The sequence below is a fragment of the Solanum pennellii genome, chromosome 12 (assembly GCF_001406875.1).
Source record: "Solanum pennellii chromosome 12, SPENNV200".
Lineage (NCBI taxonomy): Eukaryota > Viridiplantae > Streptophyta > Magnoliopsida > Solanales > Solanaceae > Solanum > Solanum pennellii.
Window position 1 is genome coordinate 60,962,503 of NC_028648.1, and position 20,279 is coordinate 60,982,781.

At 34.4% G+C, this 20,279-nt stretch overlaps 1 protein-coding gene and 1 non-coding gene across 4 annotated transcripts; both read right to left on the reverse strand.

The window, feature by feature from the left end:
• Positions 1 to 1,134: 1,134 nt before the first annotated feature.
• LOC107007251 (COP1-interacting protein 7-like) lies at positions 1,135 to 13,934 on the reverse strand. 3 transcript variants are annotated; one of them, XR_001455031.2, is made up of 13 exons: positions 13,607 to 13,934; positions 13,189 to 13,282; positions 12,375 to 12,505; positions 12,100 to 12,282; positions 11,917 to 12,016; positions 11,805 to 11,832; positions 11,417 to 11,459; positions 11,179 to 11,331; positions 5,597 to 7,823; positions 4,078 to 5,464; positions 3,180 to 3,437; positions 2,972 to 3,055; positions 1,688 to 1,705 (listed from the first exon to the last, which is right to left on the reverse strand). XR_001455031.2 is itself a non-coding variant. In XM_015205784.2 (12 exons), the coding sequence occupies exons 3-12, from the start codon at positions 12,431 to 12,433 to the stop codon at positions 1,641 to 1,643; spliced, it is 4,329 nt and encodes a 1,442-aa protein (XP_015061270.1). In that variant the 5' UTR covers positions 12,434 to 12,505; positions 13,189 to 13,282; positions 13,607 to 13,932; the 3' UTR covers positions 1,135 to 1,640. The 3 variants fall into 3 exon arrangements, 1 of the variants encoding a protein (XP_015061270.1); XR_001455032.2 differs by having other exon boundaries at positions 13,156 to 13,282; XM_015205784.2 differs by lacking the exon at positions 3,180 to 3,437 and having other exon boundaries at positions 1,135 to 1,705; positions 13,607 to 13,932.
• Positions 13,935 to 16,624: 2,690 nt separating this feature from the next.
• On the reverse strand, positions 16,625 to 16,697 carry TRNAA-UGC. The gene has a single exon. It is a non-coding gene; the product is annotated as a tRNA-Ala (tRNA).
• Between the last annotated feature and the right edge of the window lie 3,582 nt (positions 16,698 to 20,279).

Consider the following 20,279-nt stretch of genomic DNA (forward strand, 5'->3'; position numbering starts at 1 on the left):
AGTCTTGTGAGATTCTTGTCATTTTTGAGGGGTAATATAGTCAATTTGATGATATGGTTGTTTTGCTGGTCAGTTTAGGTATTTTAAGGAAGAGGGGATTGAGCTGTTGAGAGAGTAAGAAAGAAGTTTTTTTATTTTGTAAGTCTATGTAGGAATATTGAAAATGACATTATTATATATAATAATTAGTTATATGTAAACTTCTGTTTAGATGATTATAAAGTACTCTACTTAGCTTGCTTGATTCCTTAAAAACTTTTGTTTTCACAGTGTAATTATTGAGTGATTCTTTTTTTTCGAGAACACTTCATTGCGTTATTTTAAAATATGTTTCAGATGTGACACTATTGCATTAGTTACAACACAACTTGGGAAGCTAGAATCCCAAAAAACCATATTTGTACGTGAAATTAAAAAAATTCAGTCAGATTATGAGTGAACGCATTCCATTGTAATTATTGAGTGATGAGCGCCTATTATTATTAGGCAAAGATTGATTAATTGGCTCATCATATTAATAGTTCTAAAACTATTTCTGTTATTTTCTGTAAACTATTTGGTTAAAAAAAAAAAGATATTGTGGCACTTTCTTTTGGAATTGGCCCAAATAATTGGTAAATTATTCCCTTTTAGCAAACAGATTCTGGTAGTGTTGGTGAGTCAAGCTTGTAGGCAATACGCTGCACTTAAAAGTTTGTCTGGTATGACTGGAAAATCTTTTTTCGAAAAATAAGTGATTTTTTAACTTATTTTTTAATATTTATAAGTAAGCAGTAAATATTATCTCAAAAAATATATTTATATATAATTTATGCAATCACCAAGAGGCTAGGGGTGGGGTGGGGGACAAAGTGTTAAGAGGATGTGAAATGCTACTAAAGGAACTCATTTTCCGTGCTTCCATTAGGGAAGTCATTTTCTTCATTTTTGAGGAATTTATTTTCCGAGAGAAAATATTTCTCAAAAATTATGACGGAAGTATTAAGAAAACATTTTCTGGCACCAAAACAAACACAGATCACATCTACTTTCCCCATTGACAATTGACTAAAAGCAAAAACATCAGAACTTTCAACTCTCTTCACAAGGTCGCAAATGATAAATCCCAATGAAACCTCATGTTACAACCAGAAATTTGGAAATTTTGATCCATTGCTATAATACTTGTATCAACAAACACATACTGAATGGGCGTTATCGAGAAATTCCAGAGGTCTAGATAACAAGGTTATACATCGCGATATGCCTTATATTACAAGCTATAGTACAGCAGAATCAAATAGCTACCTTCTACTCGCACAACATTTGATTTTTGAACACAAATCCATCTTCTGATATTTACACAAAATCAATGTATATGGTAATGTAAGAAAAGAATGGCTCTTAACTTACAAAATCACATAAACATTCCTCTTCAGGACCGTTATCTTAAGATAATATACAAAACTATTTTCCGAGAAAATTGCTAGAGATACCTAAGTGGAAGCAAGGCCTCTCAAGCTCGACGATACACTAACTATACACCATACACAGATGACTGTAGAATAACCTACCTCAGTCTCTGTAAATTACTGTTTTGAATATTGTGAAGGAAATTCCAATTGCTTAACGAGAGGGAACTTTTAATACTTCGGAAGGACCTATCTTGGTTTTGAATCACTTCCTTTGCCTCTGAATGTCGATAAGGAAAAAAATGATTTTGGAGCTGTACAAACAGTAAATTAAACAATAGTCAGCATGTAAAATACTTCGGATCGCTGAAGCATAATAATTTTACAGACTTCAAATTTCTGCAATAGAGTAATACTGTGTTGACCAATTCAACACAGAAAGTAACAAGCATTAGAATCCAGATGGAACAACAGTACTTATTTGTGCAAATGTTCAGCTGCAAGAGTGTAGAAGACTTGGGAGTTTCAACTAGATGTCTAGCTTAAATTGGTAAGATCCTAAGATTGACAAAATACCAAGAAAAATGTATTATCCAAACATGAGTTTTTCAATAAACTTAACAAGTTTAAGGAATCTAGTAGCAAAACCATAAAACAGATTGTCTCACCCACTAAGCTAATCGGAAGCAAGGTTACAGATTATAGCTACTAAATGGAGTTCTACTCAAGTCAGACACCACCTGAAAACACTGTTCACCTCACACTAAGGACAGCCAGTCCTCATTTAGAATGTATACCTTTTAAAAAAATTAGAAAATAAAAACAAAAAGTTGCTAATATTTAAACCAAGTAGGTGGCAATCTACAAAAATGAGAATATATCAAACCGATAACTTAGCCAGCTGTCTCTCTAAAATGATTTGCAGAATATCATCTGTTACTGAACTAAAACTAATAAAAGTTGATTCTTTATAAACACATAATATTTTATTCATACGATATCTCGTGTAACGGTTCAGATGCAATCAGCAATCCCAAGTACTCTCCAGCTGAAAATTTAAGAGAAGAGAAGTCAAAGAGTAGGATGCTACCCCACTATCACTCATGTGAGTCCTGTGGAAGGAAAGAAAAAAGAGGGCTTTCGAGGGGTACATTTGAGGAATAGTCTATCATTCCTAGTTTCTTGTAGGTGCTCATAAAATACTAGTTTGAAATAGAAGATAGGCTGCCATTTATAGAGAATCATATTATGCTGTAGATTCTCTACTTTTTAAATGCTTGTACACGAGATTTTCTCCTTAGTAATAAAATTATTTACCTTATGAAAAATAAAATTCTGTAAGCTTGTTTCTTTTTCATGTTTTTTTACAAAATACAAACCTATGAGCTCTTTTCTAATATTATGAAGCAAAGTGACTACTATGCTACCACAAAAGTTCTTTACCATTTCTATTGTCCTTTTTTAATGTTTTTGCTCATATCCCTGGTGCGAAGTTTCTTCACATGGTGGCTTTAAAATGATAGAAAATAAAGAACACAGAGCATGACAGGAAAGACCAATTTTACATACTAAGTAGTCACCTTTAATTGAGCTCCCTGATAAATAATCCTCCTTCGATTTGAAATTATCTGGAAGTGCCAGAATAGAAGTGTGCAAGGATTGAACTGCCAGAAGAAATGGTCATTCAGTTAGTAACCTTAAATCTAGAATGTTAAAAATAAAGCTGGAAAGAGATGACTGGATAATTAACTCAAACACGCATCAGAAGGAAAGTGAATAAGAAATCACCAACTGAATCTTCCAAAACATCCTCATTTACATTTACATGCATAGAGGTTAAGACCTAAAACCTCCAGGGTTAGGAGTTTTTCCATTTACTTGATGCTCGTGAAATTGACTTAACATTAGATAGAGCAAAAGTGAAATGGACCACTTTGCAAAAAGAAAAACTGAGGATCTCCTTTTCTTCCAAATTTTCTTTATAGAGAAATCTCGGTAGCATCACCCCTGAATTTTTGCTGGACATACAAGAAACACTACAGTGATCTGCACAGAATATCATCTGTTACCACTTAATTTTTACATGCATTGAATTATTTGGAAGTGGAATGAAATGGACCTAAATAGAGTTGAATGGGATATAGAGGATTCATATAGGCAACCAGATTCAATATAGCTGATTGAATGATGTAGAAAAAAAATAGGAACTTCAAAACTCAAATAGTAAGAGAGTTAAAACACACCATATGAAGCTGCAGATAATAAGACGTTTATTTTCATCAAGAACCATTATTATTTCCTTTTTTCTTATAAGTGAGTTTCATAGAATCATATCTACCTCTAATTGTCCTTCAATAAAATCGTTATGAAAAAAAGATCCCTTACCTTAATCTTAATATTCAGTTACACTTCCTATCAGACACATTTGCATGTAATTGTAGTACTATTTGTTTGTTCAAATGTCAAATTTCCTCAATAAATACACCACAAATCTAGGTGTCCTGAGCTTACAATATATATGGTAATAAGCCACTCTTTAACTGATCAATAATATCATTTTGTGAACAGTGTCACTGTAAAACAATAAACAGTCGGAACAATTATTCAAATTTCAGGAGACCAATATTAATCTGCCATATAGAAACAAGAAACATTTCTTTTATAGAATGGAACATCAAAATTTCACCTCGTTCACTGAAAACCTCATCCCTGCACGAGCTATCATCGAGTGGATGCCCTTGTGAGAGGCCCATTCTTGACATTCTAAGATATTCTGAAGATCGATTATAAGGATCACGTCCATCTTCTGTGTCATCATCTCCTTCAGAGGTAGTTGCAGAAATCAGGTCAACTATGTTATCTGTGCCACGATTTTTCTTCCCGAATTTCAATAACCGTTTAAATCCTCCAGATGTATCCTTGCGCGATTGACTTTGAGCAGCATTCGCCACAAACATAGGTTTCTGAGCCATTCCCCATTTCTTTCTATTTCTAGTTGCATCACTCTCTGTCTGACTTAGAGACTGTGAATTCCAGGACACAGGACTTCCCACAGGCGAGTCCACAGATGCATCAACATCAATTATCTCTTGAGCATAAGAAAAAGGTTGGTGAGCATGTAAATTCCATGATACGTGACTTTCTCCCACAGAATCTTGTACAGTTCCACCAGAAAGAAAGCCGGAAGGCAATACAGCTTCCAGAGCAGAGTCCACCAGAGAAAATGATCTCAAAACATCACCACTTTCTGATCCAGAGGTCACCATCTTCTCTGAATCATGGCTCAGTCTTGGCTCCCCATAATCGAAGTATGACCGAAGTTCAGCTGTCATGTTCTCAAATTCTTCCTCTTCCTTATCCAGGAGCCTATCTGCTGTATCATTAGGCTCAAGGGCCATGTCATTATATTCGTTATTATTGTCTTCAACCTTTGATATGACAGAAGACCCTTTCTTTGTCAGACCAGCTCTAGTGCTGAAGACAGGGTCTTTACCCTTTATTAAGAAAGTCTTCGAGTCTGAATTTTTTAGAAATTTATCATTGAGACTTTGCTCCATCTGAAACCTGAGTGGTGCCACAACACCATCTGAATTCAACGGAGATGCTTCCCTAAATTCTCCCACATTGGCAGAGCTTCGCCTCAAGGATTGTGATCGCCATGATTTGTCCTCCTTGACTAGAGATACCCCTTCTCTGGAGCTTTTATCACCGGTATAGTTCCTAGATTGTGAATGAGTGGTTTTACCAACTGCAGAAGAAGACTTGGTGTTTTCCTTTCTGATGTCAGAGAAGTTTGGGACAGACTGAGCAAGAGGATTGTCAGATGGAAACCTTCGTCTACCTGAAGAACTACTAGAAACTTTCTTGCCAGATCTTGGAACAGGTACTAGTGAAGTGCGAGGGGTGGATGAAGAAAAACTTTTGACAGGTAACTGTTTCTTGTTCTGAGTGTTTTTAGAACCATCTTCCCCAACAAATGTTTCATCAGAAGACCTGTCTTCACCATATTTTTTCTGCTTTGGAAATTCAGAAATACCTTCTTCTTCATCACTTTGCTCAAAAACTAATTGTTGCTGTCAAAGTAAACTTCTTCAAGGTTGGTTACACATAACAGAAAAACAACCAATCAACTCTAAGAACAAGAAGCAGTAATGTGCACATGTATAGGTATTGCTTAATTTAATGATAGAGCAGAATTAAACTACCTGGTTTCTCTTCAAAATGGACCTAGAATTAAATGATTGAAGTCTCTCAGCACGCCGACGAGCACCAGAGACAGCACTGCCCTTGTCAGTGGATCCTGCAAACTTGGTCTTCATATCAGCTCTACTCCTCTCAAGGCTATCCTCCAATGCCTTCAATTTGGCTTCCTTCTCAACTCTATTAGAATTCCATTCTGCCCTAAGTTTTGCATCCCGTTTCTGCATATATCTCTCATAGAATTTTCCTTGGGAGCCATCTGAAAAACTTAGCTCAGAGGAAGTCCTATTTAAAAAATCTCCAAACGTCTGATTGTTAGCCTCTTTAGTCGGTGGAGTAACAGCAAACCTCTCTATATCATTGGAACTTGTGGCAGGTTCTCTCAACATGTTACTGTCAGATAATTGAACAAGAGACTTATCTACAACAGGCTTCTGGTTGGAAGAAGTTGCAACTTGCCATCCTTGCATGTCGCTGGCCTTGCTCTTCCTGCTAGAATTAGATTGGTCTTCAGGGGCACGTAGTTTGTGGTCAGCAAAAAGCCTTTCAAGCTCATTAGCTTTCATTTTCAGCTCGTCATTCAACTCCTGGTTTCCTTTTGACTGCCTTGCCCTCTGCACTTTCCCTATAGGGGGTGTCAAAAACGACTTGGGTCCCTCCTGAGCCTCCATAAACATTTTGCCGGACAACATCACTTTTCTTGTTCCAGAATTGCTTTCATCTCTGCTATCTTGTGCCTTCCTGATCTGTTCAGCAGCACCTTGTTTTTTACGCTTCACTAGTTGGTGTCTGAAATCCTCTCCCTTTGATCCAGAAGCACCTTCTACTTTCTCAGACGGGGCCAACTCAACCTTTTCAACTTCCTCAGTTTCACCAGGTGATGGCAATCTTGATTGCAGGTAAGGAGAATTATTTTCAATGCCTTTAGTAGAAAAAGATTCTGTAACTTCTACTCTAGAACTACTATCCAACTGCACAGAGTCCTCTGTAGTCCTTTGAGAAGCCTTATCTCGTTGAGAAACAGAAAGATCACTTGATCCAGGTTCCTCATGATTCCAAATCTTGGCCTTCGCATATTCACTCTCTTGCTGAGCACCATGTTTCTTCAGGCCAGGAGCCTGATGAACCAATTGGCCTTTACTCCCTCCAAACTCATCACCCCCTTGGAACTCCTTGAAGTTTGAGTTGGGAGTTGAAGCAATTTGATCGCCCTTAATTCCAGGGGATGTGAGCAACTCTCCTCCAGGTTCCAGTTGATTTTTCAGACTCTTTTCCTCAGCCTTTCTAATAAGTGGGATTGACCTAGCCTTTCCACTAGCTTGTTCTTTCCATCCATCACTATCGAAGATACCTGAAGTAGAATTTGATATAGACTTGGAAGAAACTTCAATATTCCTACAAGAACCAAATAATTGCTTTGCACCTGCCACCTCTTCCTTTTCATTTGTATATGCAACCCTCAAATTAGGATCTGTCTGTTCATTTAATTTGCTGCTACCAACCACAGATGGAACACTACATAAATTTGGCCTGCCAAAACTTGCTGTATCAGTCAAACCTGATGTCTTTTGGTCATTTGGCTTGGACTGAGAAACAGAGGCAGAAGGAGTGCATTGAGGGCTCTCAGTGTCCTTGTCACCAGTCAAATCAATGCTCATATCACTGGCACCACTCCATCTTCTCAACACCGCCTTTTCAGTGACAGGAGGGACTGAGACACCAAATGACAACCTCTGAAGCTCTACAGGTTTTCCAACCACTAGCTTGCCAGCACTCCCAAAATTTTCCTCCTTCTGCTTGTTCTCAAACAAGCTGATACGGTCCTGCACGCTGAGCCGCCTTTTATGTCTACTAAGCTCGGTCGATTCGGCTTTCTGGGATGAAGTGTCCTCTTCCTTTTCTTTCTCAGCAATGACTTCCCTTTCCTTACTCTTCTGTTCTGATTTTATGTTAGATTCTCTGCTATGTTGCAAGAGGGGTGTCAGTTGCTGACCCATCGAGGGCATATATTGGACAAGGTGGTGTGGATGTTGCTGTTGTTTCAAATAGGATTCTGGACTGGTAGAATGGGACAGAGTGGATGGATGGACGGATATAGCAGGGTCCTCGTCAATCGACATGTCTGATCCATAAGAGCAACGAACAGCTTGATCATCTCTTGGCACCCCTTTCCACGGATTGATCAAGTCTGGCCGCCTCTCACTCACGGATATAAATTTGTTGCATGCTTCACTGAAAAAGAGAGAAAAAAAAAAGAGAGAGATCCATTTATATATTTGAAATTGCAAAAGGTAATAAATGATCTGATTCCATAACCCAAAGGGAACGAAAAAAACAAAGAAGCTGAAAGTATATTATCCAATATAAAATACAAATGATGTGGATCTCATTGATATGTAAGCAGTGATGTGCTCACTATTTCATCAAGCATATAAGCAAATTATACTTAGTCAAATGTGATGTGATGAAAATGTGTCACCAAGGCTTAAGGGTAAGTTCTACCGAGCGGCAATTAGACCTACTTGTTTGTATAGGGCTGAGTGTTGGTCAGTCAAGAATGCACACGTTCAAAAGATGAAGGTAGCGGAAATGAGGATACTCAAATGTGTGTGGCATACTAGGAAAGATATGATCAGGAACAAAACTATACACTGCAAGGTGGGAGTGGCCTCTCGGGAGGACAAGATGAGGGAAGCGAAGTTGAGATGGTTCGGGCATGTGAAGACAAGGTGTAGGGACACACCAGTGAGGAGGCCTGAGAGGTTGGCAATAGTCAATAGTGAGTGTTAGAAGAGGTAGAGGTAGGTCCAAAAAGAGTTGAGGGAGGTGATTTGGCAGGCATGGCGCACCTCCAACTTACTTAGGACATGACCCTTGATAGGAAGGTTGGAGGTTGAGAATTAGGATAGAAGGTTAGCAAGTAGCCGAGTGTTGTATCACCTTTGTGTGGGAAAGAGAGGGGGTTAGTCTCCTCTTCTCCTTTCTTCTTATTAGTAGTATTACCATTTAGTACTTGTGTAATATCTTTTGCATCGATTTTTTATCTGTTATCTATTGCTTCATTAATTGTGTTTATTTTGCCATTTTGTTGCCGTTATTATTTTCTTTATAGCATGTTTTGGTAATGCATCATTGTGCTGAGAATCTATTGAGAATAGCCTCTCTACCCCCACAAAGGTGGGTATGATTTATGTACATCCTACCCTCTCCAGACCTACTTAGGGGTTGACTAGATATGTTGCTCATTACATTTGGTCACATGTTTTGGTGAGCCAAGACTTCCAAATAGTAAAAGTTTATTGCTATTTCAGCTACTTGTCAAGAAACATTATTACATACAAGTACCTGGTGGAATGGTTGAGCTATACGCAAGTTGACCCAAACACCACCATTGTTACAAAAAAGAGTTCTTTCTTTAATTATTGTGAACAATGTCCACTGTAAACTTCAAATTATTTATTTGTCATACAAATTCCAAAGTGTTGTCAAAATGTTGATTTCTTGTTTTTGCAATTACATGCTTTCCTTTGTTTTCGAAAATTCTTGTGTATAACCTTTTTATGCACCTCATCTTCATTTATCATTCACTAAAACTGTAAGGCATTATTAAGCCTTGGACATTTTAAGGTTGACACGACTTTTCAAGTACAAGGCATACGAGAGGTATCTAGGTGAAAAGTCATGCCAACTTTAAGGGGCTGCACAATGTTGTGAAAAGCGCAGAAAAGTGCGCTTCAAAGCGAGGCAACACCAGTGCGCTTCTTTCTTCTGAGGCGATGCGATCTGAAAAAGGCGCTAAAAAAATTAGGTTTTTTTTATAAAAAAAATCTGAAATATACAATATAACTTAATTTTTCTTTCACAATTCTTCTTTCGCTTCTTCTCTCTTCACAACCGCGAGTGAGACTGCGTCTCTCTTCACACCTCGACCGCGATTGCAGGTAAGTTTTAGCCGATGTTTATTAGTTCATCTCTGTGAGTTTCTTTTCTCCTGAAATATACAATCTTCGCCTTTGCTCATCTCTGTGAGTTCCTTTTCTCTTCAAGAAGTGTACGAAGGAGAAAGTCTCACTTATGGTGATGTTTCTGTGGCAAGTGGTGTTGAGGAGAATATTTATAGTTTTAGGGGGAGTACTTTAAGGGGCAAAGAAAGAGGAGTTGGAGGTTCTAGTTCAAGTTGAAACCTTGTTGATGAGCCTTCTGATGATGAAGAAGATGATGACCAAGTAGAACCCTTGGTTATGGCACTTGAAGAGTTTGAGGATCTTGTTGAAGAATAGGAGTTTGAGTCTTTGTGATTTAATTATGTTTTTGATTTTTTACTTTATATGTTATGACTTATAAGTATTATTGACCATCTATTTTCTTTTAATCTAAGACTATATTACCTCTATTTAGTTATTTAAGATTTTTTTATTTTTATACTAAATGTCGCTTTTTTTAAAAAAAAAGTGTGCACTTCGCTTCACGCGTCTCGCTTCTGTGAAGCAAGCCCTCATCGCTTTTTTCCGCTTCTCGCTTCCCAGAACACTGGGGCTGCCGATGGTTTCCACCTAGAAAGAATGAAGTATAAATGGGATTGTGGTGCCTAAGAAAATGTTTGGACAAACAAAATTTTAAGCCATTTTTGACTTCTGGAAGTGTTTGACAAATACAATAATAACTTAAAGTAAGTCAAAAATGACTTAAATAAGTTAGGAAGTGTTTGGCAAGGTTAAAAATAACTTAAAATAAGCTTAAAATGACTAAAAATAAGTTAAAAACCAAAATAGGTCTCCCCCTACTTTTTATTTTTTGACTTAAAAGTCATTTAAGTTTGACTTTCTATTTCAGGCTCCAAGTGTAAAGAATTAGGATATCTAGGCACAATGTGCTAGGGTAATGGTATGATAGATGAAAATGTAAAATATGGACTTCAAATAGGATGACTAATACAAAACGGTGGTATGAGACTGCTAGGCAATATCCATCTACCCGGATTTGAGAGTACATTGTTCTTGGTTAAATCAAACAAACTAATTTCTTCTCATCTGCCTAAGCTTTAGTGATAGAGTTACCTGGAACCTGTATTAATAGGAGAGTGCAAGTACCCAATAGAATAATCGAGGTGCACACAAGTTACATCACTGTTATCAAAATAAGAAAGTCAGACGAACTGCTAAGTCCCATTATGGATGCTTAACATGATCCAATCCCTTTACAACCAGGTACCACAACTTAAAACAGGTATTACTTGGATATATTTCAAGTCATCTTTAGACAAATTGGCTTTTATGACTTAGGAACTTGAACCAGTTCAAGGATTTATTCTTATTGTCCCAGACAATCTGAAACCAGAATTCTCCCACACAGCCCAACCTTTCTAATGAGTAACCAGCTAATTTAAAGACAATAAGCACACCAAGAGACTGTGGACACTTACTGTGCAGATAGGCAATTTGATCAGCATGCCTTCCTAGCTTAAACAACAACAATTAGGATATTTGGGTAGATCGAACCGTAGACTAACTTTTCATGAGGACAGACAGAGAGGAGGAAGGTAGGTTGAAAGAACTAACGCACAAAGAAAGGCGTAAGATATTCTTACTTCAAGCGATGGGCACCAAACTGATCTGCAAACATTTGAAGTTCTGATACTGTGTCTAGATTGAAACCAGCAGCTGCTGCACGAGAAGAAGCTGTACTTAAGTCCTGCCGTACTGCAGTAAGCCTCACATCAATAGCTCGCAATAACTCCTTCCTGTGTAAACAGGCAGTAGGGAACATGAAATAAAGCAACAAATGCTACAAGCAACCACGCATGTAAAGGCAAAAAGAGGGTATACTTTGTTGCATCAGCTGCTACTGTAACTCCAGATCCACCACTTCCTGGAAGAATTATGAAGCCGATAGCAACGTCAGAGAAAACCAACAGAGAGCCACAAAACTAGCGAGTAAATACAGTAATTTAGAATAAAAGTGAGTCCTGAATATCAAACGTAATAGCCAAAATTGACACACGCAAATAATGGAACAACAAACTTAGTACAGCATTTAAAACACACTCAAGTTTAAATAAAGAGAGCTTAATATGTAATAACTACAGAAACCAGGAGCACTTATCGAAATTCATGTTCATCAGATGTTGTAAGGGGCGTTCAAGACCACTCAAAATGCCCATTACCCAAAGGAACGTTCTTTAACCAATACAGATAGGTTATCGAGCATTCATACCTGTGCTACTAAACTGGTACCCTTCTCCCTGAAGTAAAGGAAAAAGAAAGTTATAGTTTTACTAAGTAGTTAAGCGACTTGTTTATGACAGTTAACAATGACAGTTCATTACCTGGGAATATATTCTTCCGGCAGCTTCAAGTTGAGACATTTCTGCATCCAAGGTATTGACAAGCTCCAAAACTTCCGGTGTGCTGACAAACCTCACAAACCTGGAAGACATGTGACATCAGCGATCAATCACATCACTCTTCATTTTCCCAGTTTCTCCTGGACAAGTAGGATGGGCAATTACCTTTCTAGAGTTCCCTTTGTGAACCATGTTTCAGAATTTTTACACCTTTTAACTTCAAGCTTTATAGACTGAACTGCCAATGCAACTTGTTCTTCTGCAACCTTTAAATGGGTCACAAACGGCTTTAATAATCCTGATGCCAGTTTCTCCGTATTACCATCACTGGAAACAAACAATTCACATCTGCCCAAGCAATTTACCATAAGACATGAGAGAAATCAAGAAAATTAACGAAATTTCTCCATAACTGCAACAAATGCATAGCTATCACTCACCGAGAGCGTTTTGGTGATAGCTGGAAAACCGCATAATCAAGCAGCATACTGGATTCCATCTTCCCCTCCCCTCCTTGACTAAGATAGTAGAATCTTCAGATTTGCTTCTTTCATATATACCCTCAATGCCTCTTATATTTCAGGAAAAATCAAGAATAAGTGTGAACAACACATTGAATTTCAAATATGTATACAGAAGAACAGCAACTTTGTGAGTTTAAATAAGCTTGAGAGACAGAGTGAGTATTGGATAGTTTCATGAGCAAACAAAAAAGGAAATAAATATATTCATGAAATAATTTCAAAAAATAATCTTTTACATGATAGATCTTACTTCGAAAATAGGTGATTTTAAGCAGACTGTGTGTGACGAGTAGAATTTTATTCAAGCAAAAGTTGAAATGGCATACTATTAATGTGAAATTCATTCAGATCAGGTTATACAGCAGTCAATCAGCTATGCCTAAATCCCAAACTAGTAGCACTTGGCTAGATATAAATCGTCAGTATCAATTATCAAATGGCAAATTTCATTATAGGAAAAAACAAATTTCAAATGAAAACGCAATGTGAAATTCCGTATAAATATGACAGGCAAAATAAGTTAGCATTTCTCATAGAGAAGTCCCTAGATAAGCAAAGTTCAAGGAGGAGGTAACTGAATTTGCAAAGTAATTAGCTTTCTTGAGCAACTGAAAAATAACTACCCATTAAATTACTAGTAAAACATACAAATACAATTGAAAAAGAAAGTGAGAGAATAGCAGAAACAAGAACTAACATTAACAATACGAAAACAGAGATCTTCACTAACCGAGCTAGATTGTCCCCATTCAGTTCATATCTGAACCAGCATTTTGTTTTTTCTATCAGTTAGTTTCCTCCTATCAGAACCTTCAAAGCCCTAGCTGCTTAGATATAGAAAACCCCATAAATTTCAAATTAGCCAGAGCCAATGCATAATAACCATATAAATAAAACAAGTATGCAACAAATTTCTAAAACTTCACAACTTTAGATAAGCTAAATCCAAACAACTAATCTAATAAGCACAAAAAAACTACAGCTTGTGATATGTGTGTTACCGCACCTCACCAAATATCATTATCCACCAAATTTTGAACCATGAGCCAGTAGCCCTCAAGCACATGAACATCAACTACTAAAAGAACCCTAGCAATTAACAATCATCGCATAAAAAAGTAACAAAATAGTGTAAAATTAGAACTAACCCTATCAATGTGAAGGCAAATATGTTCACTACGTTAGCTAGATCGTTCAAATTCAGTTTAATTCTGAGCCAGCATTTTGTTTTTTCGGGTTCTGTGTCAGTTCCCAGACGAACGAAAATAGCTTTGTTTTTCGAAAACCCTAACAATGGTGAGTGAACTGCAAGTGTGTCAACAATGGTGTTCACTTTACTCTCTCTCTAACTTTATAGGGTGAAATTTGAGATACAGTAGAGAGAGAAGAGTTGAGTGGAAGAGAAGGGGAACAGAATGCTGTATGTAGGACAAAATCGTAATTTTTGCTGTTTTCAAATTTACCAATAATTGTTTGACATTTGTGTTTTTGTATAACAAATTTTTTCCATTAAAGCAACCATGCCAACAATTTTCAAGCTTTTGTCGTGCTCAAAGGTTATTATACCACATGGTGTTAGATTTATAATACGGGACGAATAAAATGTACGTAGATTGAAGTTTGATTGACTAAAATTTATATCGAATACTATTCGAGAGGTAATGCTCCTTATTAAGTTACTCATTTAAAAAAAAGTAAAGGAGAAAAATCCCATTTTTTTTTTACGATAAAGAAAACCGCAGTTGCTATTCTTTGGATGCGCACAGGGTAAAACTCCGCTCCTATGCAATAGCTCGCAAATCACATAGGAGAGGTAGCTCGACCCAGAAGGCAAACCCTATGCAATAGCTCGCAAATCACATAGGAGAGGTAGCTCGACCCAGAAGGCAAACCCTTTGCTTTCGCTGGCAATAGGTTTCGAACTTGAGTTCTCCAACATGGAAGTCCCAAGTTCAAACCACTGGGCCACCCCGAAGTGTCAAAATCACATACTTTTAAAGTTAAATTATCATTTGTCCCTAATAAGTTTATAATATAATTACAGAAATCCCTCAAATTGATACAGTAATATAAGCACTGATACATTAATATGATACGCGAGATACATTAATCGTTAAGTAAGATACATTACGTTTTATACATGATATACTAATCTGATATATATTTTATACATGATAAAATAATCTGATGCGCGAGATATAGTAATCTAATATGCAAAATACATTAATCTAATGCGCTCATACAATAATCTGATGCGCAAAAATGAGAGATCTTGAAAATTTATAATAATAATAATAATAATAGAACTTAAAGATAGATTCTATCATTTTTCCCTTAAAAAGAGAGTAAACCCCTCTACTGTATTAAATCTTTGGATGGCAATTTTTTTTCTTTTGTTTCATACTATTAAGTTAATCCTCCTATGTAACAAAAATTAATTTTTGTATAATCATTTTTAGGACAATAAAATACATAAAACTTACCTTGTGGTGAGAAAAACTAAAGCCATACCCCAAATTAAGTTTATGTAGTTGATGAATATATAGTAATTCTTCATGTCAATTTTAATTTTCTGGATATATTTTATATCGTAACATAAAATAAATCAAAGTATGGCACTTTTTTTTTTTTTGGGATATGTAGTCCCTTTCATTCTTGGAATGTAAAACAAATGAAGAGTTCTTGTCACATGATGGGCATGTGTAGGTTTTGTGTCTTGAGATTTTTCATATAGAAATATAGTTAGTCATAGTTTAACATATAAATATTTTAATACAAGTATAAAATTTGAATAAAATTTAGAGATGGTAGTCTTTTTCTTCTTATTTTATAAATATAAAACAATAATTTATAAAAATTGTCTTTTTTTTTCCTCTTTTTTATTTTTTCGATATTTTAACACGTGGTCATCTATGTTTAGTGCAAAAGTTATATTTCTTACTCAAAACTAGGATTGATCGGGAAAAAATATATTAATTTATACCGATTTAAAATTGTTTTGGGAGTCTAGGTCAAATTATTATTTTTTAAATAAGATTATAAATTGGAGGAGGTAATTGTATATTATCGTCCAAACACATACACAATTTCTTAAAACTTTACACTAAATTTTCTTTGACATTTCAACTAAATTTCATGTCGTTTTGACCTCTCAAGTCAATTGTTTTTATGTATCATTTAAACCTAATATATATATTCAACGCTTGTTAGAGAAAGCATTAAAAAGTTTTTAAAATATGCAATTAAATAATGACAAAAGTATATTATTTTCTCCAAAGTCATTTGGATTTACTTGGCGTATACATTAATTATATTAATAATTAATTTATCATCTTTAACAATATATATAGTTGAGATCGATTAGGGACAAAAGTAAATATAAATATTGCATTTGTGTTACGGTAGATGTATCAAACCATTTCAATCTATATATCACCAACAAAATATATGTCTATTATTCTGGTAATTATAATTCTAAATTTTGATATTATATAGTTCTCCTCAATTTATTTCTTTGCTTATTATTTTAACATTTAACGAACAATATAACTGATATTTTAAACTTTTATATAAATGAAATGAATTATATAAATAAAAAAATATATCTTAATACACACTAACTTGTCAAAAAAATTATTTAACATATACTACATATATATATATATTTATATATATATATATATATATATATATCACAAAGTAATTATTCTAAAAGAAATAAAATTTATTGATTAAACTTTAGTTCAACAATAAAGGTAAAATTAAACATGAATTGCATTGTACTACTCTATAATATAATTTTTCTTAATACAGACAATTCTCTTCAATGCATTTCTCAATAAAAATGATTTAAATATAGAATAATAAATTTAATTAATTGATAAAAGTAATAGCTATAATCAATATAAATGATTTAAAGGTTAGGAAAAAGCAATAATATATATGGACGATATATTTGATTGGTGAACAAATTACTGTACCCGATATCAAAACTTTGACTTTATATTAAATTTCCAAATAAACTTGTTTTTCTTAGAAAAAAGGAATGACTTTTTTAATTCAACATTTAGAAAGAAAACAACTTCCAATAAATCTATATTTGCTACTCAAATCATAAAATAAAATAAAATATATGATAATGTTAACTTATTTTTAAAACAAAAAATTGGAGATGCGGGGGATCGAACCCCGTGCCTCTCGCATGCAAAGCGAGCGCTCTACCATTTGAGCTACATCCCCAAAACTTGTTCATTTTTAATACATATAACATAATATAACTTATAAGGAAATATTTTATACACGCCTTCTGTTTTCTTATTTCCAATATCCCCTTCTATTTCAAAAGACCTTTAAAATTCCTTATTTCTCTCCTAATATATTTAATATATCCGAGCTACATAATAATATATCCGAGCCAGTATTTAATGTGTATGAGCTACATATTATGTATCCGAATTATTTTATAACGTATCCGAGCTAGTTATTACTGTATCCAAGTTACACACACACACACAGAGAGATATATAAAATAATTTTAACTAAAGATACTCTGATTGAAGGTAATATTATTTATCCGGATTATTTTATAATATATCGGACATAGGGGGTACTTGTACATTTTTCCTTAATCATTCGTGTCATTATATCAAAACATTATTTACTCACATTTCTTTTATCACGTATAGGAGTCTTATAAGGTTGATGCGAAGGAACAAACTATGAGAATTTTCATTCAATAACATATTTTTNCAGCGATTTTTCATATTTTTTTTTTAATTTTTTTTTTTATAAAATCGCTGCCTAAAAAAAAAATTAAATTATATTTTTCTTTTTTAAATTTAAAATCGTTGCCTAGGTAGCGATTTCATTTTTAAAAAAAAAGAAATTCACATTTTGCAAAATCGCTGCAGAGGCAGCGATTTTGCTTTTTCCGGTGGAGTAAATCGCTGTTGATGCAGCGATTTTGCCGTTTTGATTAATATAAAATTTTATATACCATTAGCTAACGACTCTTCTCTTTTATTCTAAAAAAATTATCATGTCGTAGTGATTTCCAATCAATTCATCCATAGTGATAGTATATAAGTCTCACCTCTTAAAGATTGGTTCAATTCCTCGATGGATTCTCCTTCTCTCATTTTGACATTATAGATTTTTTGACCTAACTAGTATCTATATGCATAACTTTTAATGTATCTCATATATTATTTTGGCATTAGAGTATCTTTGAGATTCAATAAATTAGAATTTTGTTGGTCTTGGCATTGTTTTGAATGTCTAGCTAGTTTGTGATACTTCCCTCAAGTCTATCTTTAGGTACTTGATTCTTTCCATCTTCCCCATATATTGTAGGAGTGGTTGGTCAATGTAGAACAAACTATCAAAGTGATCCATTATTCTGTTCTTCACCCGCCCATAGTATTTTTCATTAAAGAAGGGTGGTTTAGTTTGTATCACGACCTGAGTCTATATCCTGAATGCGATTGGCATTTGAAATCATTTTTGGCCGGAGTGGATTCTTGATATGTCATATCATAAGATTGGATGTTGATTTATGCAAAAGCTATAAAAATTAAAAATAAGCATGTAATTACTTAGAGAAAAAAAAAGAACTCGATTGTAACTCATATGACTTATCTATGTAGCCTCTAATATAATAAAGGTAGGTTATTAGGTCAGGGACCAAGGCTACCTGATAATGTATACTAACTACTAATACTCAAGATAAACTAGAACCCTCTAGAAGTAAGAATGTCTTATCGAGACGGGATGAGAGTGGTCCTAATGATGCATTTAATGTCGATTTTGAATATTTGTACCTACATCCTTAAAGATGAAGCATCAAATGACGTCAATACATGCAATGTACTATAAGTAAATAATTAAAAAAAAAACAAGTGATTAAAACTGAACATAGTAAGTTGAATGAGTAACTATGAATATAGACTAAAACAAAGTCAACTGAATAGTAATACCTACATGTGTGCTTTAACAATAAAACTTTAAAGCTGAATAATGCAATATTAGCAAATACTGAAAATAATACAACTTTATTATTTTGGAGAGTTTCTTACAACCGACATTCATCACATGAACTTATGATGCCTAACATCTAACCTAGTTCGGAAGGCCTTTCCAAGATATAAAACCTATTTGTCTGATGTGGATCCACTAACTTAACCTCTTGGGCTAAAAGATTTGATGACTAGTGGACTCAAATCCTATGATGACGTGAAATTATGAAATTCGAATTTTTTAAACCCATGTCTCTCAGTGCTAAATAATCCTTTCAAAATAGTCTAGATATGATCATAATATATCATGAAATTATAGTGTTGGTCTTTACACAAATCTATAAAAATGTATAGTGCTCGTGAGATTAGTCACAACTATATGAAACATACTGAGTTTTGTGTTCATGATAAAAGACACTTCTCTTTTGAAATCATAAAATGTATAATAAAAAATTGTAAATTTTTGTAATGAATCTTTCAAGTGACTAAATTTTCTTTGAAAACATAATCTATAAAATAGGTATATAGAAATTTCATGAAGATACACTTTCTTGAGCTCTTTCCCGAAATAATACACTTTAAGTTTAAAATGAAAATATTTTCTTGAAATACATCTAGAAAATCTTGAACTTACTTCTCTTTCATATAAATAATGCATATGAAATACCGTGATGACAATGTTTTCTAATAACTTTGGCTAAAAAGGGGTCAATGTAGCATAATAAACATAAAACATGAATCAAAGATCATTTATGATATAAAACACCACAATTTTGATGATAAAAATCAAAAATCAACGAAACGAGATAGAGGAAATTCAACATCATAGACTTTGGGGTAAAAATTCTTGCTTTGATCTTACTAACTGAAACTCTAGACATAGGGTTATGAGGAAGAATTAAGTTCCTCACTATAATAGTCTTACATACTTTGAATTACTCCAATTGATATTCTAACATTGAAGAGGAATCCCTAAAATCCGTTCTTGAACCTTGAGATGAGTTACCTTAAAGCCCTGATTTTTAATTCTTGCTTAGGATATACATAATCACATCTTAAATCACTTGGAAATTATGACGTGTCTTGCGCAAAATCAAGTCTTGAACTCTGGAAGTGTGTTATTGATTTCTCAAGAGATAAAAAGGAGGATTTGATGTTACAGTCTTGTTAAAAATTCATGATAGAGATTAAGAATATTTATAAACGCTTGAGATACATGAGAGGAACATACATTGGTGTTGGAGATAGAGGGGAGGAGAGAATTTGAGAGAAAATAAGCCCCGAGTCATTCAAGATGAATTTTCCAGTGATCCACTGACTTGACTTAATAAACATGTAACTTGATATAATCGCATGGAGACGATATAATACTCAAACTGAATATCTCATATTTTCTAAATATATAAAAAAAACATACATAATTCATTCCACAAATGAGATTTGGAGAAGATAACAAGCTAATAGGCTAATAGATCTTACCCTTATCTATGTTGACAAAAACAAACAAAAAAAAAGAATTCAAAATATGGTAATAAGAAAATATGACAACAAGATGCGAAACAAGTAAAATAACAGAGAGTAACACACATAGACACATACGCACGCACACGCGCAGCCGTGCACATACACAAAAATAGATTTTACATAAATCTCATAGTGTTAAGATCTAATTATATCATATTCCTACCATTTTTCAAATTACAAAAATTCCTTAAATTTGGTGAAATCTAGATACATCCCAAAACGTCCTGATACATCGTGTCCCGGTTTCCAATACATCTCTCAACGTCCTGATACATCAGTCCCG